At 38.2% G+C, this 16,841-nt stretch overlaps 1 protein-coding gene across 2 annotated transcripts in view; it reads left to right on the top strand.

Moving 5' to 3' along the window:
* The window catches only part of DHTKD1 (dehydrogenase E1 and transketolase domain containing 1), a 25,984-nt gene that overhangs the window by 7,276 nt on the left and 1,867 nt on the right, over nt 1-16,841 (top strand). For both annotated transcript variants that reach the window (XM_018553749.1, XM_018553748.1), the window contains exons 4-15: nt 350-544; nt 1,698-1,967; nt 3,029-3,200; nt 5,186-5,384; nt 5,933-6,245; nt 7,086-7,170; nt 8,170-8,309; nt 10,421-10,571; nt 11,215-11,321; nt 12,097-12,261; nt 12,842-12,924; nt 16,356-16,525. In XM_018553749.1, the coding sequence (XP_018409251.1) occupies nt 350-544; nt 1,698-1,967; nt 3,029-3,200; nt 5,186-5,384; nt 5,933-6,245; nt 7,086-7,170; nt 8,170-8,309; nt 10,421-10,571; nt 11,215-11,321; nt 12,097-12,261; nt 12,842-12,924; nt 16,356-16,525 (2,050 nt within the window). The remainder of the gene's footprint in view (nt 1-349; nt 545-1,697; nt 1,968-3,028; nt 3,201-5,185; nt 5,385-5,932; nt 6,246-7,085; nt 7,171-8,169; nt 8,310-10,420; nt 10,572-11,214; nt 11,322-12,096; nt 12,262-12,841; nt 12,925-16,355; nt 16,526-16,841) is intronic.

Genomic DNA, 16,841 nt, shown 5'->3' with positions numbered 1-16,841 from the left:
ATATATTTCTAAAAAAAGCTACCCAAGCCTCATCCACAATTGGGACTGTGCTTGGAATAGCTGAGGTGGCTCCTTCTCATCTTCTTACACTTTTCACTGAACCATACATACAGCAGTCTCACAGTGCGCTTGGCAGAACTAGTTGGACTTATTAAAAGGCCATCTTCTGAGACCCTTGAAACATGTTTTTAGACTGGAGTGTGTAATGATCATACATTCTGTTTACATCTTAACAAATGCCATCTGGCAACCAAGAAGAGGTTCACCAGCCATTTACTCTCCTTTGTATAGTCTACCATGTCTAGATACTTGTGCTGTGATTTCAAATGCCCAATGTTCTTGCTTACAGGAATTTGACCATTTTCTGGCAACCAAATTTTCCACTGTAAAGCGCTATGGAGGAGAGGGAGCAGAAAGCATGATGGGATTCTTCCATGAGGTGTTCAGAATCTGTTCCTTCAGTGGTGTGACTGATATGGTTATAGGAATGCCCCACAGAGGGAGGCTTAATCTTCTCACAGGACTTCTTAATTTTCCACCAGAGGTAATACGTTTTCCTATTTGTAGCCTCTAATTCTATTTTAATATAAAGAATTCCTCTACCCAAAACATTTATTTTATAATTATCAAAGGCAACGTTGTCCACCCCAAAGGTAAACTGGGTGGACAACGTTGCCATTGCAGCCGTCCTGTTTTCACCAGTCACAGAGATGTTATTCCAGAGATCCACTTCTGTCAGAACTGAAACAAAGCCTTATGATACTTGCAAAGAATACAGCCTACCTATTCAGTACTCCAGTTTTTGATCCAGGCTCTAGTTCATTAAACTCTTTAGGTTTGATTTACTAACCTTATAAACACGCCACAAGCAAGTATACACCTCTGTAGTGTATTCCCTCCCAGCATGATCTATGGGTGGAATCTAGACACCTTTGTAGTGTGTACACACCCAGCAGGTGTGTTGTGCAAAGCCCTGCATGAATTGCAAGGTGATGTTGTGTAAATTAGCTCTACATTGTGTTGCTTGCGTTGATGAATGCAGGAATGTAAATGCATGAGCTAACCATTTTTGTCTAAACTGTGAAGCAGCATTATATATGCATCATGTGCATGATTTTTCCATATATGGCATTAGTGGAAATATGCTTTTAGAGACTTTTTGGTTGATAAATAAGTTTTGCTGTGTAAAAATCACACGCACCTAGTGTGTGCGTGTGTTTAGGTTAGTAAATCACCCCCTTTGTCTTGGTGATCATAAGACCTCCGCTTGTGGTGATGCAGGAAAGTAATTTCCAAACATACGCAGGCTCCTTTCTGTTTCCTTGAATATTGTGAAGGGAATTTATCAAAACTGAAGAGTTGGAGCCAAGTTCTTGGAAATATGATGAATGTAAAGAAATACTTTGTTGAACATGTATATTTGTTTGATATGGATTCCATTATTGTAAACAAGTTTGAGAGCTTAATACGACTTTAAGTTATCCCTATGAAGAACACACTTAAAATTTTTTTCTTTTAACGCCCAATTCAAACCATTTTTTTTTTGTTTAGCAAAATAATCCCCCAGGAAGGTTACAAAGTAAAAAAATGCAGCTCGGGCTACAATACTGAGCTGAAATACGGAGCTGTCCAAAGTGCATTTTCTCTGAAGTATGTGCATCTGAGAATTATTTACAATGCTTATTTTATTTTTGTAGCTGATGTTTCGCAAGATGCGTGGTTTAAGCGAGTTCCCTGAAAATTCTCCGGCTATTGGAGACGTCCTTTCCCACTTGACTTCCTCTGTGGATTTGGATTTTGGTTCTGACAAGCCTCTCCATATTACAATGTTACCAAATCCTTCACATTTGGAAGCCATAAACCCAGTAGCTGTTGGCAAAACGCGGGCAAGACAGCAGTCTCTGTCCGATGGAGATTATTCCCCTGATATTCTTGCACAACCTGGGGACAGAGTTGTATGCCTTCAGGTAAATAGCGGTTTTTGTCTTCATTTTGTTTTATTCTGTGTTTAGGTCATACATTAACCACTCGAGTACCGGCCTGTAATACCCCTTTATTACCACACCATTTTGAGGTTTTGGTCCAGCAACACTGTACCCAAATGAAATGTATACTTCTTTTGTGACAAATTGGGCTTTTGGTGGTAATTAATAACCATTTTTTTTCTATTTATTATATAACAGAAAAAAGACCAAACAATTTAAAGAAAAATACCTGTTTCCCCGATTTCCTGTTATAAAACGTATCAAATTAACATGCCAGGACAGTACAAAACTCCCCTAAATGACCCCTTTTTGGAAAGTCGACACCCCAGGATGGTCTTATTTTTTGGAAATGCAGAAACCTGCTGTTACTGAGGTGGTTAAAACTTGGTAATGGTGCACTAGATACAGCACAACATAAACAACATCGGGACAGAAATATGTATATAAACGGCGCAGTCCTAAAGTGGTTAAAACAAGGGTCATGACTGCTGCAGCTGTGGCTGGAGAACGATTACATACTTCCAGTGGCTGATCTCCCCTCTAGTTACTGAACCTGGAAGTGACAATGATTTTTTCACTTCCGGTTCCAGGCTGTCATTTCTGAGGCTGCTGTGGCTGGAGAAGAAGCAGATGAAGCATGGAGCCATTTTCACATTTGAGCTATAGGCTTATATTTTATAATAACTTTATTACTTATTGTATGAGGTATGCCCTACGCCCTTAGCTAGCTTATAATCGCATGTATAGTCATCTGATTTCCACTTTTTAATGTTTACTTGCTTAGGCAGTTTCCATGGCACGTTGTTTTGCCTTTGCTTGTCCTATCCTCCTTTCCTCCAGAATGCTAATTATATAGCACATAGTGCTCACTGCTCCACTTTATTTTTATTTCAATGTAGAGACCAAGGGGTGTGGTTGCAGCACAAATGTCTAATAATGGAACCAGTGTTGTGGGCTTTGGATGGGTTTAATAACATTTCAGGCATAAGTCTCTAATAGATTGATTTGTAGATATTAAGGTGTATTTTATCTTCTTCTTAAAGGTGCATGGTGATGCTTCATTTTCTGGTCAAGGCATTGTCCCTGAAACATTTACACTTTCAAATCTACCTCACTATCGAATAGGTGGCAGCATCCATCTGATTGTAAATAACCAGCTTGGTTATACTACTCCTTCAGATCGTGCCAGATCTTCTTTGTATTGTAGTGATGTTGGTAAGTGCTCCCAAGTGACGCTCCATGGTGTGATGTATGTACAATTTAGCATTGGAAGCTGTAGTGTTATAGGTCTACAATGTTCTTTATTAACCGGGCTTTACCTATGTATTGGAAAAAAGAAAATAGCACTCTTCCTGCTTTTATAATCAACACCAACGTCCGTGAATGCAAAAACAATTAGTGAATCAGTGCTCTCCAGTCCAGAGGCACAGGCATTGTGCAACACAGGTGTTGTGTATGACACAAAATTGTGTATCCCTTTGTGTCAATTTCACAGTTTATACCATTTTTTTCACATTTTAGGAATATAATTTTTGAGTTTGAAGCGCAGTGCTATTTTCTTTTTTCCTATTTTTGGGTGGACTCGCCTATTAAGCACAGCTGCTCTTAGAGTGTTATTTGATTCCTAGCGCAGTTTCTTTCTATCTAACTTTACCTATGTATTGTCACTGATATTTCATGGCTTCCAGGTTAATGTTTAAAGGTTTAGAATGTATGTTTACTATTAGAGTTAAATGTTAACAGCAAGTAGGAGATCAGACTCTACAGATATCTTATCTCTATATGATTGCATTAATTGAACCTGAAAGTGCAGAAACCTAAAGTAGCTTTCTTTTTTCATCTGAGTATAAGGGTAGGGTGTTCAAGTATGCATCCAGCCATGCATGCATGCATTCTAAAGTAGACTCTTCTTCACTTTCCATCTTCCCACGGGCTCAACAAATATCTTTTCCTTGCCATAAAAAATAAATCGGAGTTCAAGTTGCAACTGGGCTAATCTGAATAACCGAAATGAAATATTGTATTATGCTTGAGAGTCAGAGGTCCGTGGTCACTTGAAGTCTGAAGCTGCCATAGTTACAACTGCTTAACCACACTTGTCTTCTCCCAGCTTGTCATAACAGTGTGTGTCAGATAAAACAATGTTCCATTCTGCCGAACTGTATTGTTAGTGCAGATACACTTAGGATTTTCCCTTGTCCTCCTGCAAAGTGTCACGAATGCCTGTTGATCCTGCCAGTTAAGACCACTTCATGCAGCTTCCTGTGATGGGGTGTTAATGCGATGTTACTCCTGAATTCAAAAGATTGTTGTCACCCTCATGTAGGCTTTTTCAGCCACTGTGGTGGGATGAGAAGACAGTGCAAAGGGCAATGCTATCAGCATTGCCGCTGCTGATTCACAGGCCTAGCTTAGCATGTGGCCACAACTAGTCCTGCCCACTGCTTTCTGTTGGTTAAACCATACCACTAAAAGCTGTAGTGTCTGGGAGGGACACAAATGAAGGAGGATTTGGCTTACTAAGTGGAGGTATAGTAACTTTTTTTGCATCACATGGATTTGGGACCTGTTTACACTGTCAAACAGGAGCCTTTTAGATGTACTTTAAACGAAATGTTAACTCCGGGCCTTTGTTAGGGAACAAATAGATAGCTTTCATAATCAAGCCTCCACAATTACAATAATAGACTATGTACTCCGATTGATGCATAAACCCACTGGTTTTCTTTTAATATGTTTTGCAGTTAAGTACATATTTAACCTTCTACACATACAATAAGTTAAGGAACACTTTTTTTTTCTAGTGTAGCACTTATAATGTATGTATAACAATAATGTTGAGATACCCTTGTTTTTGTTTTTTGCAATTGCTCAAAATGTTCTAGATATGTTTATTGTTTTTACCTTTACTGACGTTAATCTCTTTTTATAGGAACATTTTTGTGTAGCTTTTATAGGAGTGTTATGTATGTTTATTTTTGTTCCAGTAAAATATATGAGCACAGTTGGTCATAAATGGCCTCATTTATTAAAGTGTCTTGCATGGTGACTGACTGTATAGCCCCATGGCTACTAATCAAGCCAAAACCTCACTCAGCTTGTATTGATGTGATTTATTCACTTTTTACTTTTTTTCCCTAAAATTTGTTAGCATTACTAACTTGTAAGTGGTGTGAAAAGTACGTTTTTCTATGTTTTAGGCAAAATAGTTGGCAGTGCTGTAGTTCATGTCAATGGAGATGTTCCAGAAGAAGTCCTCAAAGCAACAAGATTAGCAATTGAATATCAGAGGCTTTTTAGAAAGGATGTGATTGTAGATTTGTTGTGTTATCGGCAGTGGGGCCATAATGAACTGGATGAGCCTTTCTTTACTAATCCTGAAATGTACAAAATTATCCGGTGAGTCTAGAATCCTTAAGATAATTTCTGTGGATTTTTTTATTTTCCTTTTGATACACCCTCTGTTTTCAGTATTAACAGATCTGCAATATGAGATCTTTTTTTATATCTTGTATTATGCTAAGTTAATTATTTTGATCTTAATATAATGCTTAATATAGATTATACTGTATATAGATCAGGAACTACATGTAAAGTTGGTAAATCTACTAGGCTTGATATATTAACAAATGTGCTCCTCAGAGACTCGGGCTAAAGGCGTTATGAGTCTTTGCTCAATAACTTGACGGAATATTAACTTCAGTCAACCATGTGAGCAAATTCCTGTTCTTGTTTTGTTTTTTTATTTTATATGATTGGTTATTCAAAATAAACACTGCTACAATTTGAAGATTCCCAAGTCTTGTCATGTCTTTAGACACTTTAGCTCAGCAGCTAGGTTTCTTTAAATTTCCTTTCAAATCAACAGGTGATACAGAGTTTATTTATTCATAGCTGCTCACAGATATTAATCTAATCCAACCAAATACATGTCTAATTCTGCTTAGATCCCGAAAGAGTATCCCAGATGTATATGCAGAGCGTTTAATATCTGAAGGGTTGATGACCGAAGATGAAGTCTCAGACTTAAAGACTTCTTATTATGCCAAGCTGAATGACCATCTTGCTAATATGACTCTTTACACTCCGCCCCCCAACAACCTTCAAGATCATTGGAGTGAAATGGTAGAACCAAGTGCACGTATCACAACATGGAACACTGGTGTTCCTGCCGACCTGCTCAAGTTTATTGGAGCCAAGTCCGTAGAAGTTCCTGAGACATTTCAACTGCACAGCCATCTTCTCAAGATGCATGCACAGGTCAGTTCAACATAAAAATGTTTATGTATCTGTCCTCAAAGGGACCCTTGCCATTTCTTTTTATATCACCTCCTAAGAGTATCTTGTTGGAAGGTCTATATTGCACCTTGTATCCTGTCAGTTTTTTCACAATTCTTGGATAGCAATACCTTTTTTTAGTTTTCTCTGATGCATTGAATGTTCCCCCTCCTTTCCTAATTGACTGATATTTATTTTATTTATTTTTTCTATTAGCTGACCGCTCACAGTCTTATGCTATGAACTGTCCCAAAATTGAAAAATAACTCCAGCCAGTTTAGAAAGGAGAGATTATGTATTATCTGTATAGACTTATTACACAGGCATTGCAGATTTGACTTCTGAAAGTAGAGTTTTCACAGTTGCTACCCAGGGTTTTTCTAGAGAACTCTTGACAGAGCGGGTACAACAAGGAGCTTGCAACAGCTTTGTTATATGTGATGGCAAAAGGAATTGTAAGGGTGACTTTAAAACAATGTCTTTTTTTAGCTTGAACAATACCTACATGCAAAATGTGTATCAATGAGATATTATATTATAATATATATATATATAGCAGTTCAAATATAGTATTTGAACTGCTTTTCAAAGGTCTATGAACAGCCATTAACTTTGTCTTACAAACAACCAAGTAGATTTGGGAAAGAATGAACATTCCCAAGTGACTGAAATCTGTAGCATGATACAATTGAGAAGAGAATCTGGGGTCTAGGCTATTGCATTGGCAGTTTACTTTTCTCATATAGTTTTTGTATCTGATTTGTAGATATGCATATATATTGCCGTATTTTTTGATTAGCTGTATACCTTTTTTCACTTTAGTCTAGATTACAGAAGTTGCAGGATGGAACAAAGATGGATTGGGCTACAGCTGAAGCTTTGGCTTTTGGGTCATTGCTCTGCCAAGGTAATACAATTACCTGTTTTTATCTCGGTATATATGGTATGGTGCTCGGAACTAGTGTTTCCAAGACAAAGGTATAATGATTAGTGGTGATGGAGAGAATAAAATAAACCTGTAGAATAAAAAAAAAAACCTCACAAAAAGGATGCACTTTAAGCTGCCTTCTGGAGGTGGACACTGTCAAACAGAAAAACTGTTAAAGGCCAGCCCGCATATTAACCTTACTTACAGCCGTGCTGTCTGTTTTTTGCTAGTGTCCTTGGAAGTTGGATGCTGTTCATCAGCTCTGTTGAGATTAACTTATTTTTGTCTTTCGTGAATTTACTATTAATATTCAAGTTTTTCATGTGTAAGGAGTCGGAATAATCATTATTCGCTTTCCTGAGGAGTTTCAATATTTTAATAAGCAATAGGAACTGATGAAAAATTATTTTGTATAAAAGGGTTAAAAAGTGAAAATCTAGATAATGAAATCAAGGCAATGCTAAATAACAATAAGGAGGAATTTTGTAGAAGAGTAATAGGGATAATGGGTAACTAATGTGTTTTTAGGTTTCACTACAGAGTTTAATATATAATATAAGGAGATTAAAAATATATTTAGTAGTTATTGGCCAAATCTTAAAAACAGTTAAGGTTTTAGCTCTTATACTATTTAATAGACCATAAATTGTGGAAGAAAAATGAATAGGAAAGCACTGATTTAAAAAGAAAAAGGCCAAGATATCATAGATCCACCTACGATAGGTTACGAGCCTATAAAACTGCTGGGCAAACTAAAAGGAGAAAATAAGTTTAAATATGAAATACTACTGGAAAGAATTATGAGATTGGGAAATTCATTCCATGTTATGTGACCCAGTGTCCAGAGGATCCTTTGATAATGAAGGATTAAAAGAAAACTATAATGGCTTGGGATCTTTAGGGGGGCAGGGCATGTACTGTTAGATCACAATCATCAGAGTGCTTGAAATATGATAATATTTCTGTTGTGTTTTTAAGGACTTAATGTTCGAATAAGTGGACAAGATGTAGGACGTGGAACCTTCAGTCAAAGACATGCCATGATGGTTTGCCAAGAGACTAATGACACCTACATATCTCTAAACCACATAACTCCTGACCAAAAAGGCTTTTTGGAGGTGTGTAATATGCAGATGACTAAAAAAGTAAAAAGTAATGTTTCTCTCCCGTTCATTGAAGGACACAGGCAACAGATCGTAGATCCTGAATGGTAGGGTAATATCGCCACCTGCAGGAGAAGGACGCTAGGCACAAAACTAAAGACCAATTACAGCCTAGGGTCGGCCCCTGCCGGTGGCCAAACCCCCCACCTGCTGACAAGTCTCCAGTTTTTTGCCTAGCGTCAGGAGTAAGGAGCTAAAAATTTTTTTTCCTTCTTCCGTTTGACTCGATTTCTTCTAGCAAGTGTCCCCAGGGCGACATGCTGGAAGACTGTAGATCCTTGTAGTCTCCCCTGGGTGACCGTCGAGTGCATGCAGACTCTGCCACGGTGGGTCGGCTGCGACATGTGGTTCCCCCTGACGCCTGTGGGTTCGTCCCGGGGAGTGCATATGACGGGGTCCGGGCCTGCCTGTCACAGCGCTCCCCTCAGGCTGGTGACGCCACGGCTATGGTCGGGGGCGTCTTCCTACCGTTTCCCTACTCTTGATCTACGATCTGTTGCCTGTGTCCTTCAATGAACGGAGAGAAAAGGATTTTACGGTGAGTACAAAAATCCTATTTTTACCTTGGTGTTTAAAGCAACCCTATCTTTAAATCAAAACATAGAACTGAAAATATGCATATTTGGGGAAAACTATGTCTGCTTTTAATGTGTTTTCTATAAACTATTTGATGCCTAGTGATGTGTTTTATGATGTAGATCTAAGCATGAAACAATAGCCCATAGGTTAGTCATACTTTATAATTTTTTGTGTTCTTCAGGGCAGTATTGTTCCTTGCTACTACAGTGTAATTTGGAGAAAAGCCACCATTTGCAACACTCCATTGTTCACTTTTTTTTTTAAATCAAAGATGTTTATTGATTTTGACATAACAGAACACATTTGTGAAGGCAGTAGTAGCACGTGGTTACAACATACAGCACGCAAATCCAGGAGTTACAGAACTATATTAGGATAGGCAGAGCTCAATTTTCAAGCAGAATGACCGATATCGCTGGTGGAGTAGACTCGCTAGTCGAACAGATCAAGTACATGTTAGGGTCCACATGGATACTGCGGGGCCCAACAAACTTACAGGGTTTCCATTGTTCACTTTAAACTAGCAGGAGCATTGTCTCAATATTACTCATGAAATAGTTCAAAAATAGTATTTTTTGTAATATAACTGAGCTTATAATCTTTGAAGTATATCTATGTCCCTCACACACAAACAAATGTAAACTGGCATTCACCACAATGAACAAGCATGTTCAGGTACCCATCTTTATGCCCTATGGAGGGCCTGGGAACCCCCACAGCCAAGACTGCTCTGTGGTGCAATCAGTGATTTTCTGACATACTATTGACTAATTAGGCTGCCCATCACAATGGGTCACTAGTATAACAGGAAACATGGCATGGGGCTGTTCAGAGCCAGAGGCCACAGAACCTGGTCGCTGGTTTCATTATAAAGCTGCCTGTATTTTGGAGGTACTCAGCCCACTCTGCAGGGCAGCAAAGCTTGTATGTTATTATTCATCTTTCTAGTTTTGCTGCCAAAGGTTTTTCCCAATTTCTGTTTTTTTTACCTTATGTATAAAAATGTGATAATGGACTTTGCAGATGAAAGGTTGGCAGGTTTGGTTCAGCACTATGAAAATGTCAATGACCTATATTACAAGCCTTCCTCTATTGAATATTTGATGGGTTGGTTTTGTAAGGTGTTTTTGTTATATTAATAAAAAAATCTGCCTGTTCTGTTTTATACATTAGACCAGTCTGCCATTTTTCAAAATTTGCTAATTGTCAATTCCCTAATTTATTACCAAGATGGACATTTTGGAAAACATGCCATGTGGTATCATCATATAGTTGTCTTGATTTAGACCGTCATATCCAAAAGTGGTCCAGTGTGCTTCCTTTTTTGGGGCCACGGATTATATGGTTCTGTAATACTCCTTTTTTTTATTTGCATACAAGTCCATTTTGTCCAGTTTGGGAACATGAAAAGTGAGAGTTAAAAAATCTGTTTTTCATCCGCTTCTACATGTAGTACTACTAAGTGTGCATTTGTTCTCTCTTCAAAGGTAAGCAATAGTGCCTTGTCAGAGGAAGCTGTCCTTGGATTTGAATATGGCATGAGTATAGAAAGCCCCAAGTTACTTCCAATTTGGGAGGCGCAGTTTGGAGATTTCTTCAATGGTGCCCAGATTATATTTGACACTTTTATTACTGGAGGTATGATGGTATTAAATGTCTGTAAGTTGAATGAAGAGTGGTCCCCTAACTATACGAAAAAGTGTTTGCTTTCCTGCAGAGGTGTGATTTTTCCATATGCTTCACAATATGAATGAAATTAATATGATGAAACACATTCTACTCAATCCTTCTGTCTGTCTATAGCTATGTGATCTTACGGCTTGCTTTTAAGATTGTTTTTCGGGTTTCACTCACCAGTGCTGTTGCGATAATAAAATATATTGTCTGTAATATATTTTTCTCTTCTAGAAATCGTATAATATTTTCCAATATAAATAAATGTAATGATAAACATTTAAACTCATTTTAGCCACATAAATGCACATAAGATTTTTGAAAATGGATGTATAGCTTAACTGAATAACTCATTACAAAGAACAGTGGTGTGCCTTTTAAGACAGATGTCAGCTTTTAGCAGCTCAGAGTGTCCAGCTGCTATGACATGTTGTATATCATTGCTCTATGTAATGTGGTATGAAATGGATCCATAGTTAAACCTCTGTTTTCATTCTGGATAAGGGAGTGGAAGTGTAAACCAGAATGAATAATTTCCTTGTATGATGGTACCTAAGTATGGAATGTACCCCTCCTTATATTTAAAGCATTTCCCCGGCTTGAATAGGTGAGGCTAAATGGCTGCTACAGAGTGGAATTGTAATTCTGCTTCCTCATGGGTATGACGGTGCTGGTCCAGAGCACTCCTCCTGTCGCATTGAACGCTTTCTGCAGGTGAGATTTTTCAAGTAACTTTTTTTGGGTGAACATGTGATCCAACCCAGAACAAAAGAGAAATAATTTCCTAACTAAACAATGTAGTAATAGGTTTACAAAGCAATCTGTTTTGATGATATATTCACGCTTTAGGAATTTATCAAATTGAAAGTTTTTTTCTTCTACTTTTTCATCTCAATTTTAACTTTTGTTTCGTGCTCCGGTTTTTCTTTTATCACTATTCCATTTTGTTTCCCCAACCAGTGCTTTTCACACCTACTATTGTAATAAACATGCAAGATTGGGTGGGGGGAGGGATCAATAATTGACTAAAAACCCTTAAATCAGGGATGGTAGGCATCCTCCCCTAGCCTTCGTCTTTGCTTAATAGAGTATAATGGGTTTAAAAAGCAGTGGTATGGCCAGTCCACAGCTATATTGCATATTTATAAGGCACAGCAGTGTGCGTTAACAAATGTACATTGTGCTCCGCTGGTTTTAAAAAGCCAAAGCCAGCAGATGCCAATAAAATGAATGGAAGGAAGAGAAAGGAGAGCCCGTCACATGACATGTCAGAGTCACATGACTGGTTCTCGTCCAGTCAGGCAGAGAACTCCTAGGGCACTGCTAGATGCTCACCCCAGGATGCATTTTATGACTGATCTGTGTAGCCAAGCATAGTATAAAGAAAAGCGTTATGGCCCTAAGTGATGGGCTCCTTTTGATGAGTGTATGTTATAGCCTATCAGACCTGCTTAAATCTGAACAATATTATTTTGGGTGTTACTTACAGATGTGTGACAGCACAGAAGAAGGAGTGGATGGAGATAATGTAAATATGTTTGTAGTTCACCCAACAACTCCCGCACAGTATTTTCACTTACTACGCAGACAAATGATCCGAAATTTCAGAAAACCTCTGATTGTGGCCTCTCCGAAAATGCTGCTCCGACATCCGGTAATCATTGCATTACTTCGCACATTAACTATTGCAGGAATTTGTTCACTATCATATGGTGCCCAGGATAGTGAGTGTTTGGGGAAGTTAAATTGATCATTATACTTCATAATGGTGAGTTGTGAAAATTACGGTATTTTTTTTCATTTATTAGCTTTCTGAATACCTAATAATAGAAAGTTAACAAACTGAGCACACTTAACAAGGTTCCATTTTTGGAATAATCAGAATATGTCCAAGAGCAATCAGATGTAAGGATAACGCTAAAGAGAAAAGCAGTTGAAGGAATCTGAAGTAAACTAACTGCTGAATATATTATTGACTAATTTCCATGGGGAGTTATAAATTTTTTATTTTTTTTTAAGTACTGGAAGGTTTGTCATCTAGATTTCTTTGAATAAGTAATCCTTTACCAATATAAAATACAGTAGCTGCATTATTTATTGTGAATACAATGGTAGACATAAGCCATATACATTTAAGATATTTACCAGAGGCATACATTATAGGTACCATCTAGTAATAATTAATGTTTTTCCTTAATTGGAGTATTTGATGTTTTCTACATATGTTTACCAAGGCTGCTGTGTCAAGTTTTGAGGAAATGGCACCAGGAAAGACATTTAGACCTGTTCTTGGCGATGCTGTTGCAGATCCAAAAAGGTAACGCATTAAATTTCGTACCACCTTTTTATAGGAAAGCTTTTTCAAGAGACAGATAATGTGTGAATCATGTATTGATTACAATGTGCATATTAACATGTAAAAGAAAAAAAAAACCTTAATTGTTACTGGTACCCCAACACACATTCTGCATTCAGTAGACCTAAATGCATCTGCTCCATAGCACCACACAGAAATGCTAATACTCTGAGCATTTTGAGGTGCTGCATTGTCAAAAATAGTGCAGGTTTATGTTTTCAAGTATTGAGGCATTTCAATTTGCCATGCCTTAACACAGGAAAATCCCTGCATTAACAGATAGAAAGGTGTGATTGGACCTTAAAACTTGTACTAATTTGCACATTTGTAAACTAAAAAATACACCTTTGTGTAGATACATTAGAGTAAACTTTCTGTTTTTTGTCTATTGCTTGTAAAATGAATCGGTTACCAATAAATAGACCTTGGACATGCAGCATGTCCCTAATTAGGTAAAGCAGCATTCATCCTCAAAGTCTGTCAGTTCAGAGATAAAGTGAAATTCCAAACAGCAGTTACATACACGGTTGAAATAAATATTCTGTTTTACCTGCTTTAAGATGTGTAATTTTCGCCGCTATTTCTGTGATACACAACTACTAAAAAAATCAATCAAATGAATCTGCTACTTCCTTCACATTACCAATTCCTTGGTCAGCTACTTGCTCATGGGATAGAGGTGATGATGCTGATTTACTGGTCACTGAGGAGGCTACAGGTGACGTAGGAGACTAAATTGCTGTGCCAAAAAAATGAAATGCCTAATCATGTCCCCTTTCTGTATGTGCAAGTTAGAAATTGTCTGTAAAACACAAGATTGACTGTACAGAATTTTAAACTAAATTGGCAGATATAACAGTAATAGTTGAAATACTTCTAAATAATGGTTTGCCTGGTGTTTTGTTTAAGCCTTAAGTTGGGTATACACCCTCCTGTTTCCTTCGTTCAACCTAACGGCTAATGGAAGAAAATAGATCAGATCCTTCTATTAACGCTTACAAGCATTGATCAAGGAATCTCCCGTTGTTTACATTGTTGGTTTTTACTGCTCTGTTCAACTTAGAATTTTCCGATTATGCCCCTGCGATCAGCTAATCGAGGGATGCTGATCGGAAAGGTGCCAACAGCGGCACTCGTGCTTCGAATTTCGGCCTGTTCATCAACAATCGGCCGAAATTCGAAGCGTGTGTAACCTGGCTTTAGTGGGGGGTTTTGAACAATATTCTGCAAATGGCAAGGGCAGGGATCAATGCTTCCATCTCAGTCAAACCTTTCACAATATAGCCGAGGGTGTCAGTAAAATGGGACAAAACTACAGAGTTTTCAGTGCTAGTTATTCAGTAATGACACAATTGCATTAACAGAAATAGATGTACAGCTAACATTCATAGTCGTACCTTACATTTTCTGTTGTGCAGGACTTCTAAATAACTTTGCAACTAAATTGGCACCAGAATTGGATTAGTACATTTGGGTAACAGAACTGTTCAGACACGCTCTATTTCCCAGCAATACAGGTCACTGTGAGGACACTTGTGATGCGGGCTGTTTTATCAGCTATGCCAGCATTGAGCATTGGAGTGAGAGGGCAGGAAGTGCATTTCCTCTAAAAGTAATAGATGTCTTAAAGTCTTATTTCCAAGCAAAAATCAGTTAATTTATAACATGCAGGGGTACATGACTATAATTGGCCATTCACTCCAGGTGAGTTGGGACTGCACTGGCCACATTTTCTAGTACAGCTCCAGGGCACAGACAAGGTATTTGCTTGCTCTAAATAGGCTCGGTTCACACCTATGCCTTGCAGTGTGTGATGAAAAAAAGTACTGCATATAGGTACTGTGCAAATGGAACTCCATGAAATGTTACTTGTGGCATTCCAATAATGTTGTAAGATCAGCACCATACCTGTCATCGAAGAGAATAAACCTTAAGAAAAAAAGTGTTTCAATGTTTCATTTGAACTTTAAAGTGTGTACATTGTTTTTTTTATGCCAAGTGATACAGTGATCTTGTTTCATGTGACATACTGTGCTTTCATTCTTTATGTCATGATATTTCACATTCATTTTATGTCCATCTATACAGTAGATAGGCAAATAGTAAAAGTTCTAAATCTAACACATGTACCAAAGATTTTAGGTAAAAACTAAAATGTTTGAATTTGTTAGCTATACACCCTACGCCCAAACAAGTACCGGAGCTTCTGGGGGCGGAACCGGCGGGAAGTTTGAAAGTTAAAAAAGAAAACAAAGGATAGCGAAAATAAAGGAAAAAAAAAAATCATACCGCCAGGGAGGTATAAAAACAAGCGTTGAGCGCGTGTTTCACTGAACCGAAAAACGAGCAGAAAAAACGCGCCTATAGTACGCCCAGGTGTTAACCCAGCCTTAAAGTGGAGCGAAATCTGCAGGGTGGGGTATTGACATAAAGTGCAGGTATGTATAGCTTCCTTGCATATTATGGTGCACTTACCTCGCAGTACCCTGCTCCAGCAGTGACCAGTCCAGACTTGATATATACTGGGATTTTAGTGCCAATCCAATTGATAGTCCAGATACAGCTTTAACCCATTAGGGTCAGGAGGACATGTATGCAGAGTAGCCAATGCGTTTCACACCCACTTCATAAGGGCTTCATGAGAGAAATCATGTATGTGGACTACAATCCAGAGTTGTATTGCGATGTGATGGGAGGACTTAATGCTTGTTGGCAGCAACCCAGACTCAAAATCACCTCCGTGCCCCACTGCCGCTATCTCCTCTATCACTGCTTCTGGGTCCCACAATGCTCTTTTTCAGCCATTGAGCAATCACTGATGATATATTGCGCCTGCACGTGCGCACAGGTTAAGCTCATCCCCGTCTCCATTCCCGGCATCTTACGAAATGAGCCAGGACTTTACACACCCATGTAGTGTAACTATTGAAACTACAAAACTGTGAGGAGCCAGAGAAAAGAGACTTTGTATGTATTTTCTGCCAAAAGTTGTAACTCCTAGCGGTTTTTTTTTTATTGCTGGACTTTAGTTCTCCTTTTAATAAGGTAAACATTCTCACTATCCATAAATAGATGTTATTACATTGCATGCAGTCCTTGTCCCAGTCAGTGCAGTGGGCTGCATCACTGTACAATTGCATCACACCACTCTGTGCCCATAGAACCTAATGAAATGTTACTCGTGACATTTCAATAAAGGTCTAACAAAAAAAATAAGAAGTGCAATGTGCCAGGATCGGCACTTCGGCACTGTGTCTGCTAACGCATACCAGCGGCTGAGTGTTGTAGCGCAGCTGCTGGTGTGAATGCATCTCTTAGGACAGATTGATTGTTTTTAATATTTTATATATCATTGCTGTGCTGTAATATTTTTCTTATGTCTTTTCCTACAGTGTAAGCACACTGATCTTTTGTTCTGGGAAACATTACTACACTTTGGCTAAACAGAAAGAGGCACTTGGAGAGCAAGGACACAAATTCTCTATTATCCGCCTTGAAGAACTGTGTCCATTCCCATTAGATGCACTGCAGCAAGAGATGAGCAAATATCCAAAAGCCAAAGGTACGCCAAGTTCATCTGACATAATCGAGTCTAGTTCTGTTTGTAGTTACCTTTAATGCCATGAGCAAAGTCATGTTGCTTCTGTGTGGCTGAAATCTGTGTGCCATGAAAGGCAGTAATAAAATCAGCATATTTCTATTCATAAGGAAGAGTATTTTTTTTTTTAACTTATAATATCAATACTTTTCTGTACACTCGCCTCTTTCACTGTTCTTGGAATACAGTTGGCATGCAATATCTGTGTCACTTATATTATATTACTATTACTCTGTTGTTACTAACAGAATACATTCATACAAAAATAAGATCAATAACT

The sequence above is a fragment of the Nanorana parkeri genome, unplaced genomic scaffold (genome assembly GCF_000935625.1).
Source record: "Nanorana parkeri isolate BGI_ZX_2015 unplaced genomic scaffold, ASM93562v1 scaffold128, whole genome shotgun sequence".
NCBI lineage: Eukaryota > Metazoa > Chordata > Amphibia > Anura > Dicroglossidae > Nanorana > Nanorana parkeri.
The sequence above is the reverse complement of the archived record's forward strand: the minus strand, read 5'-3'. Positions and strand labels throughout refer to the sequence as shown.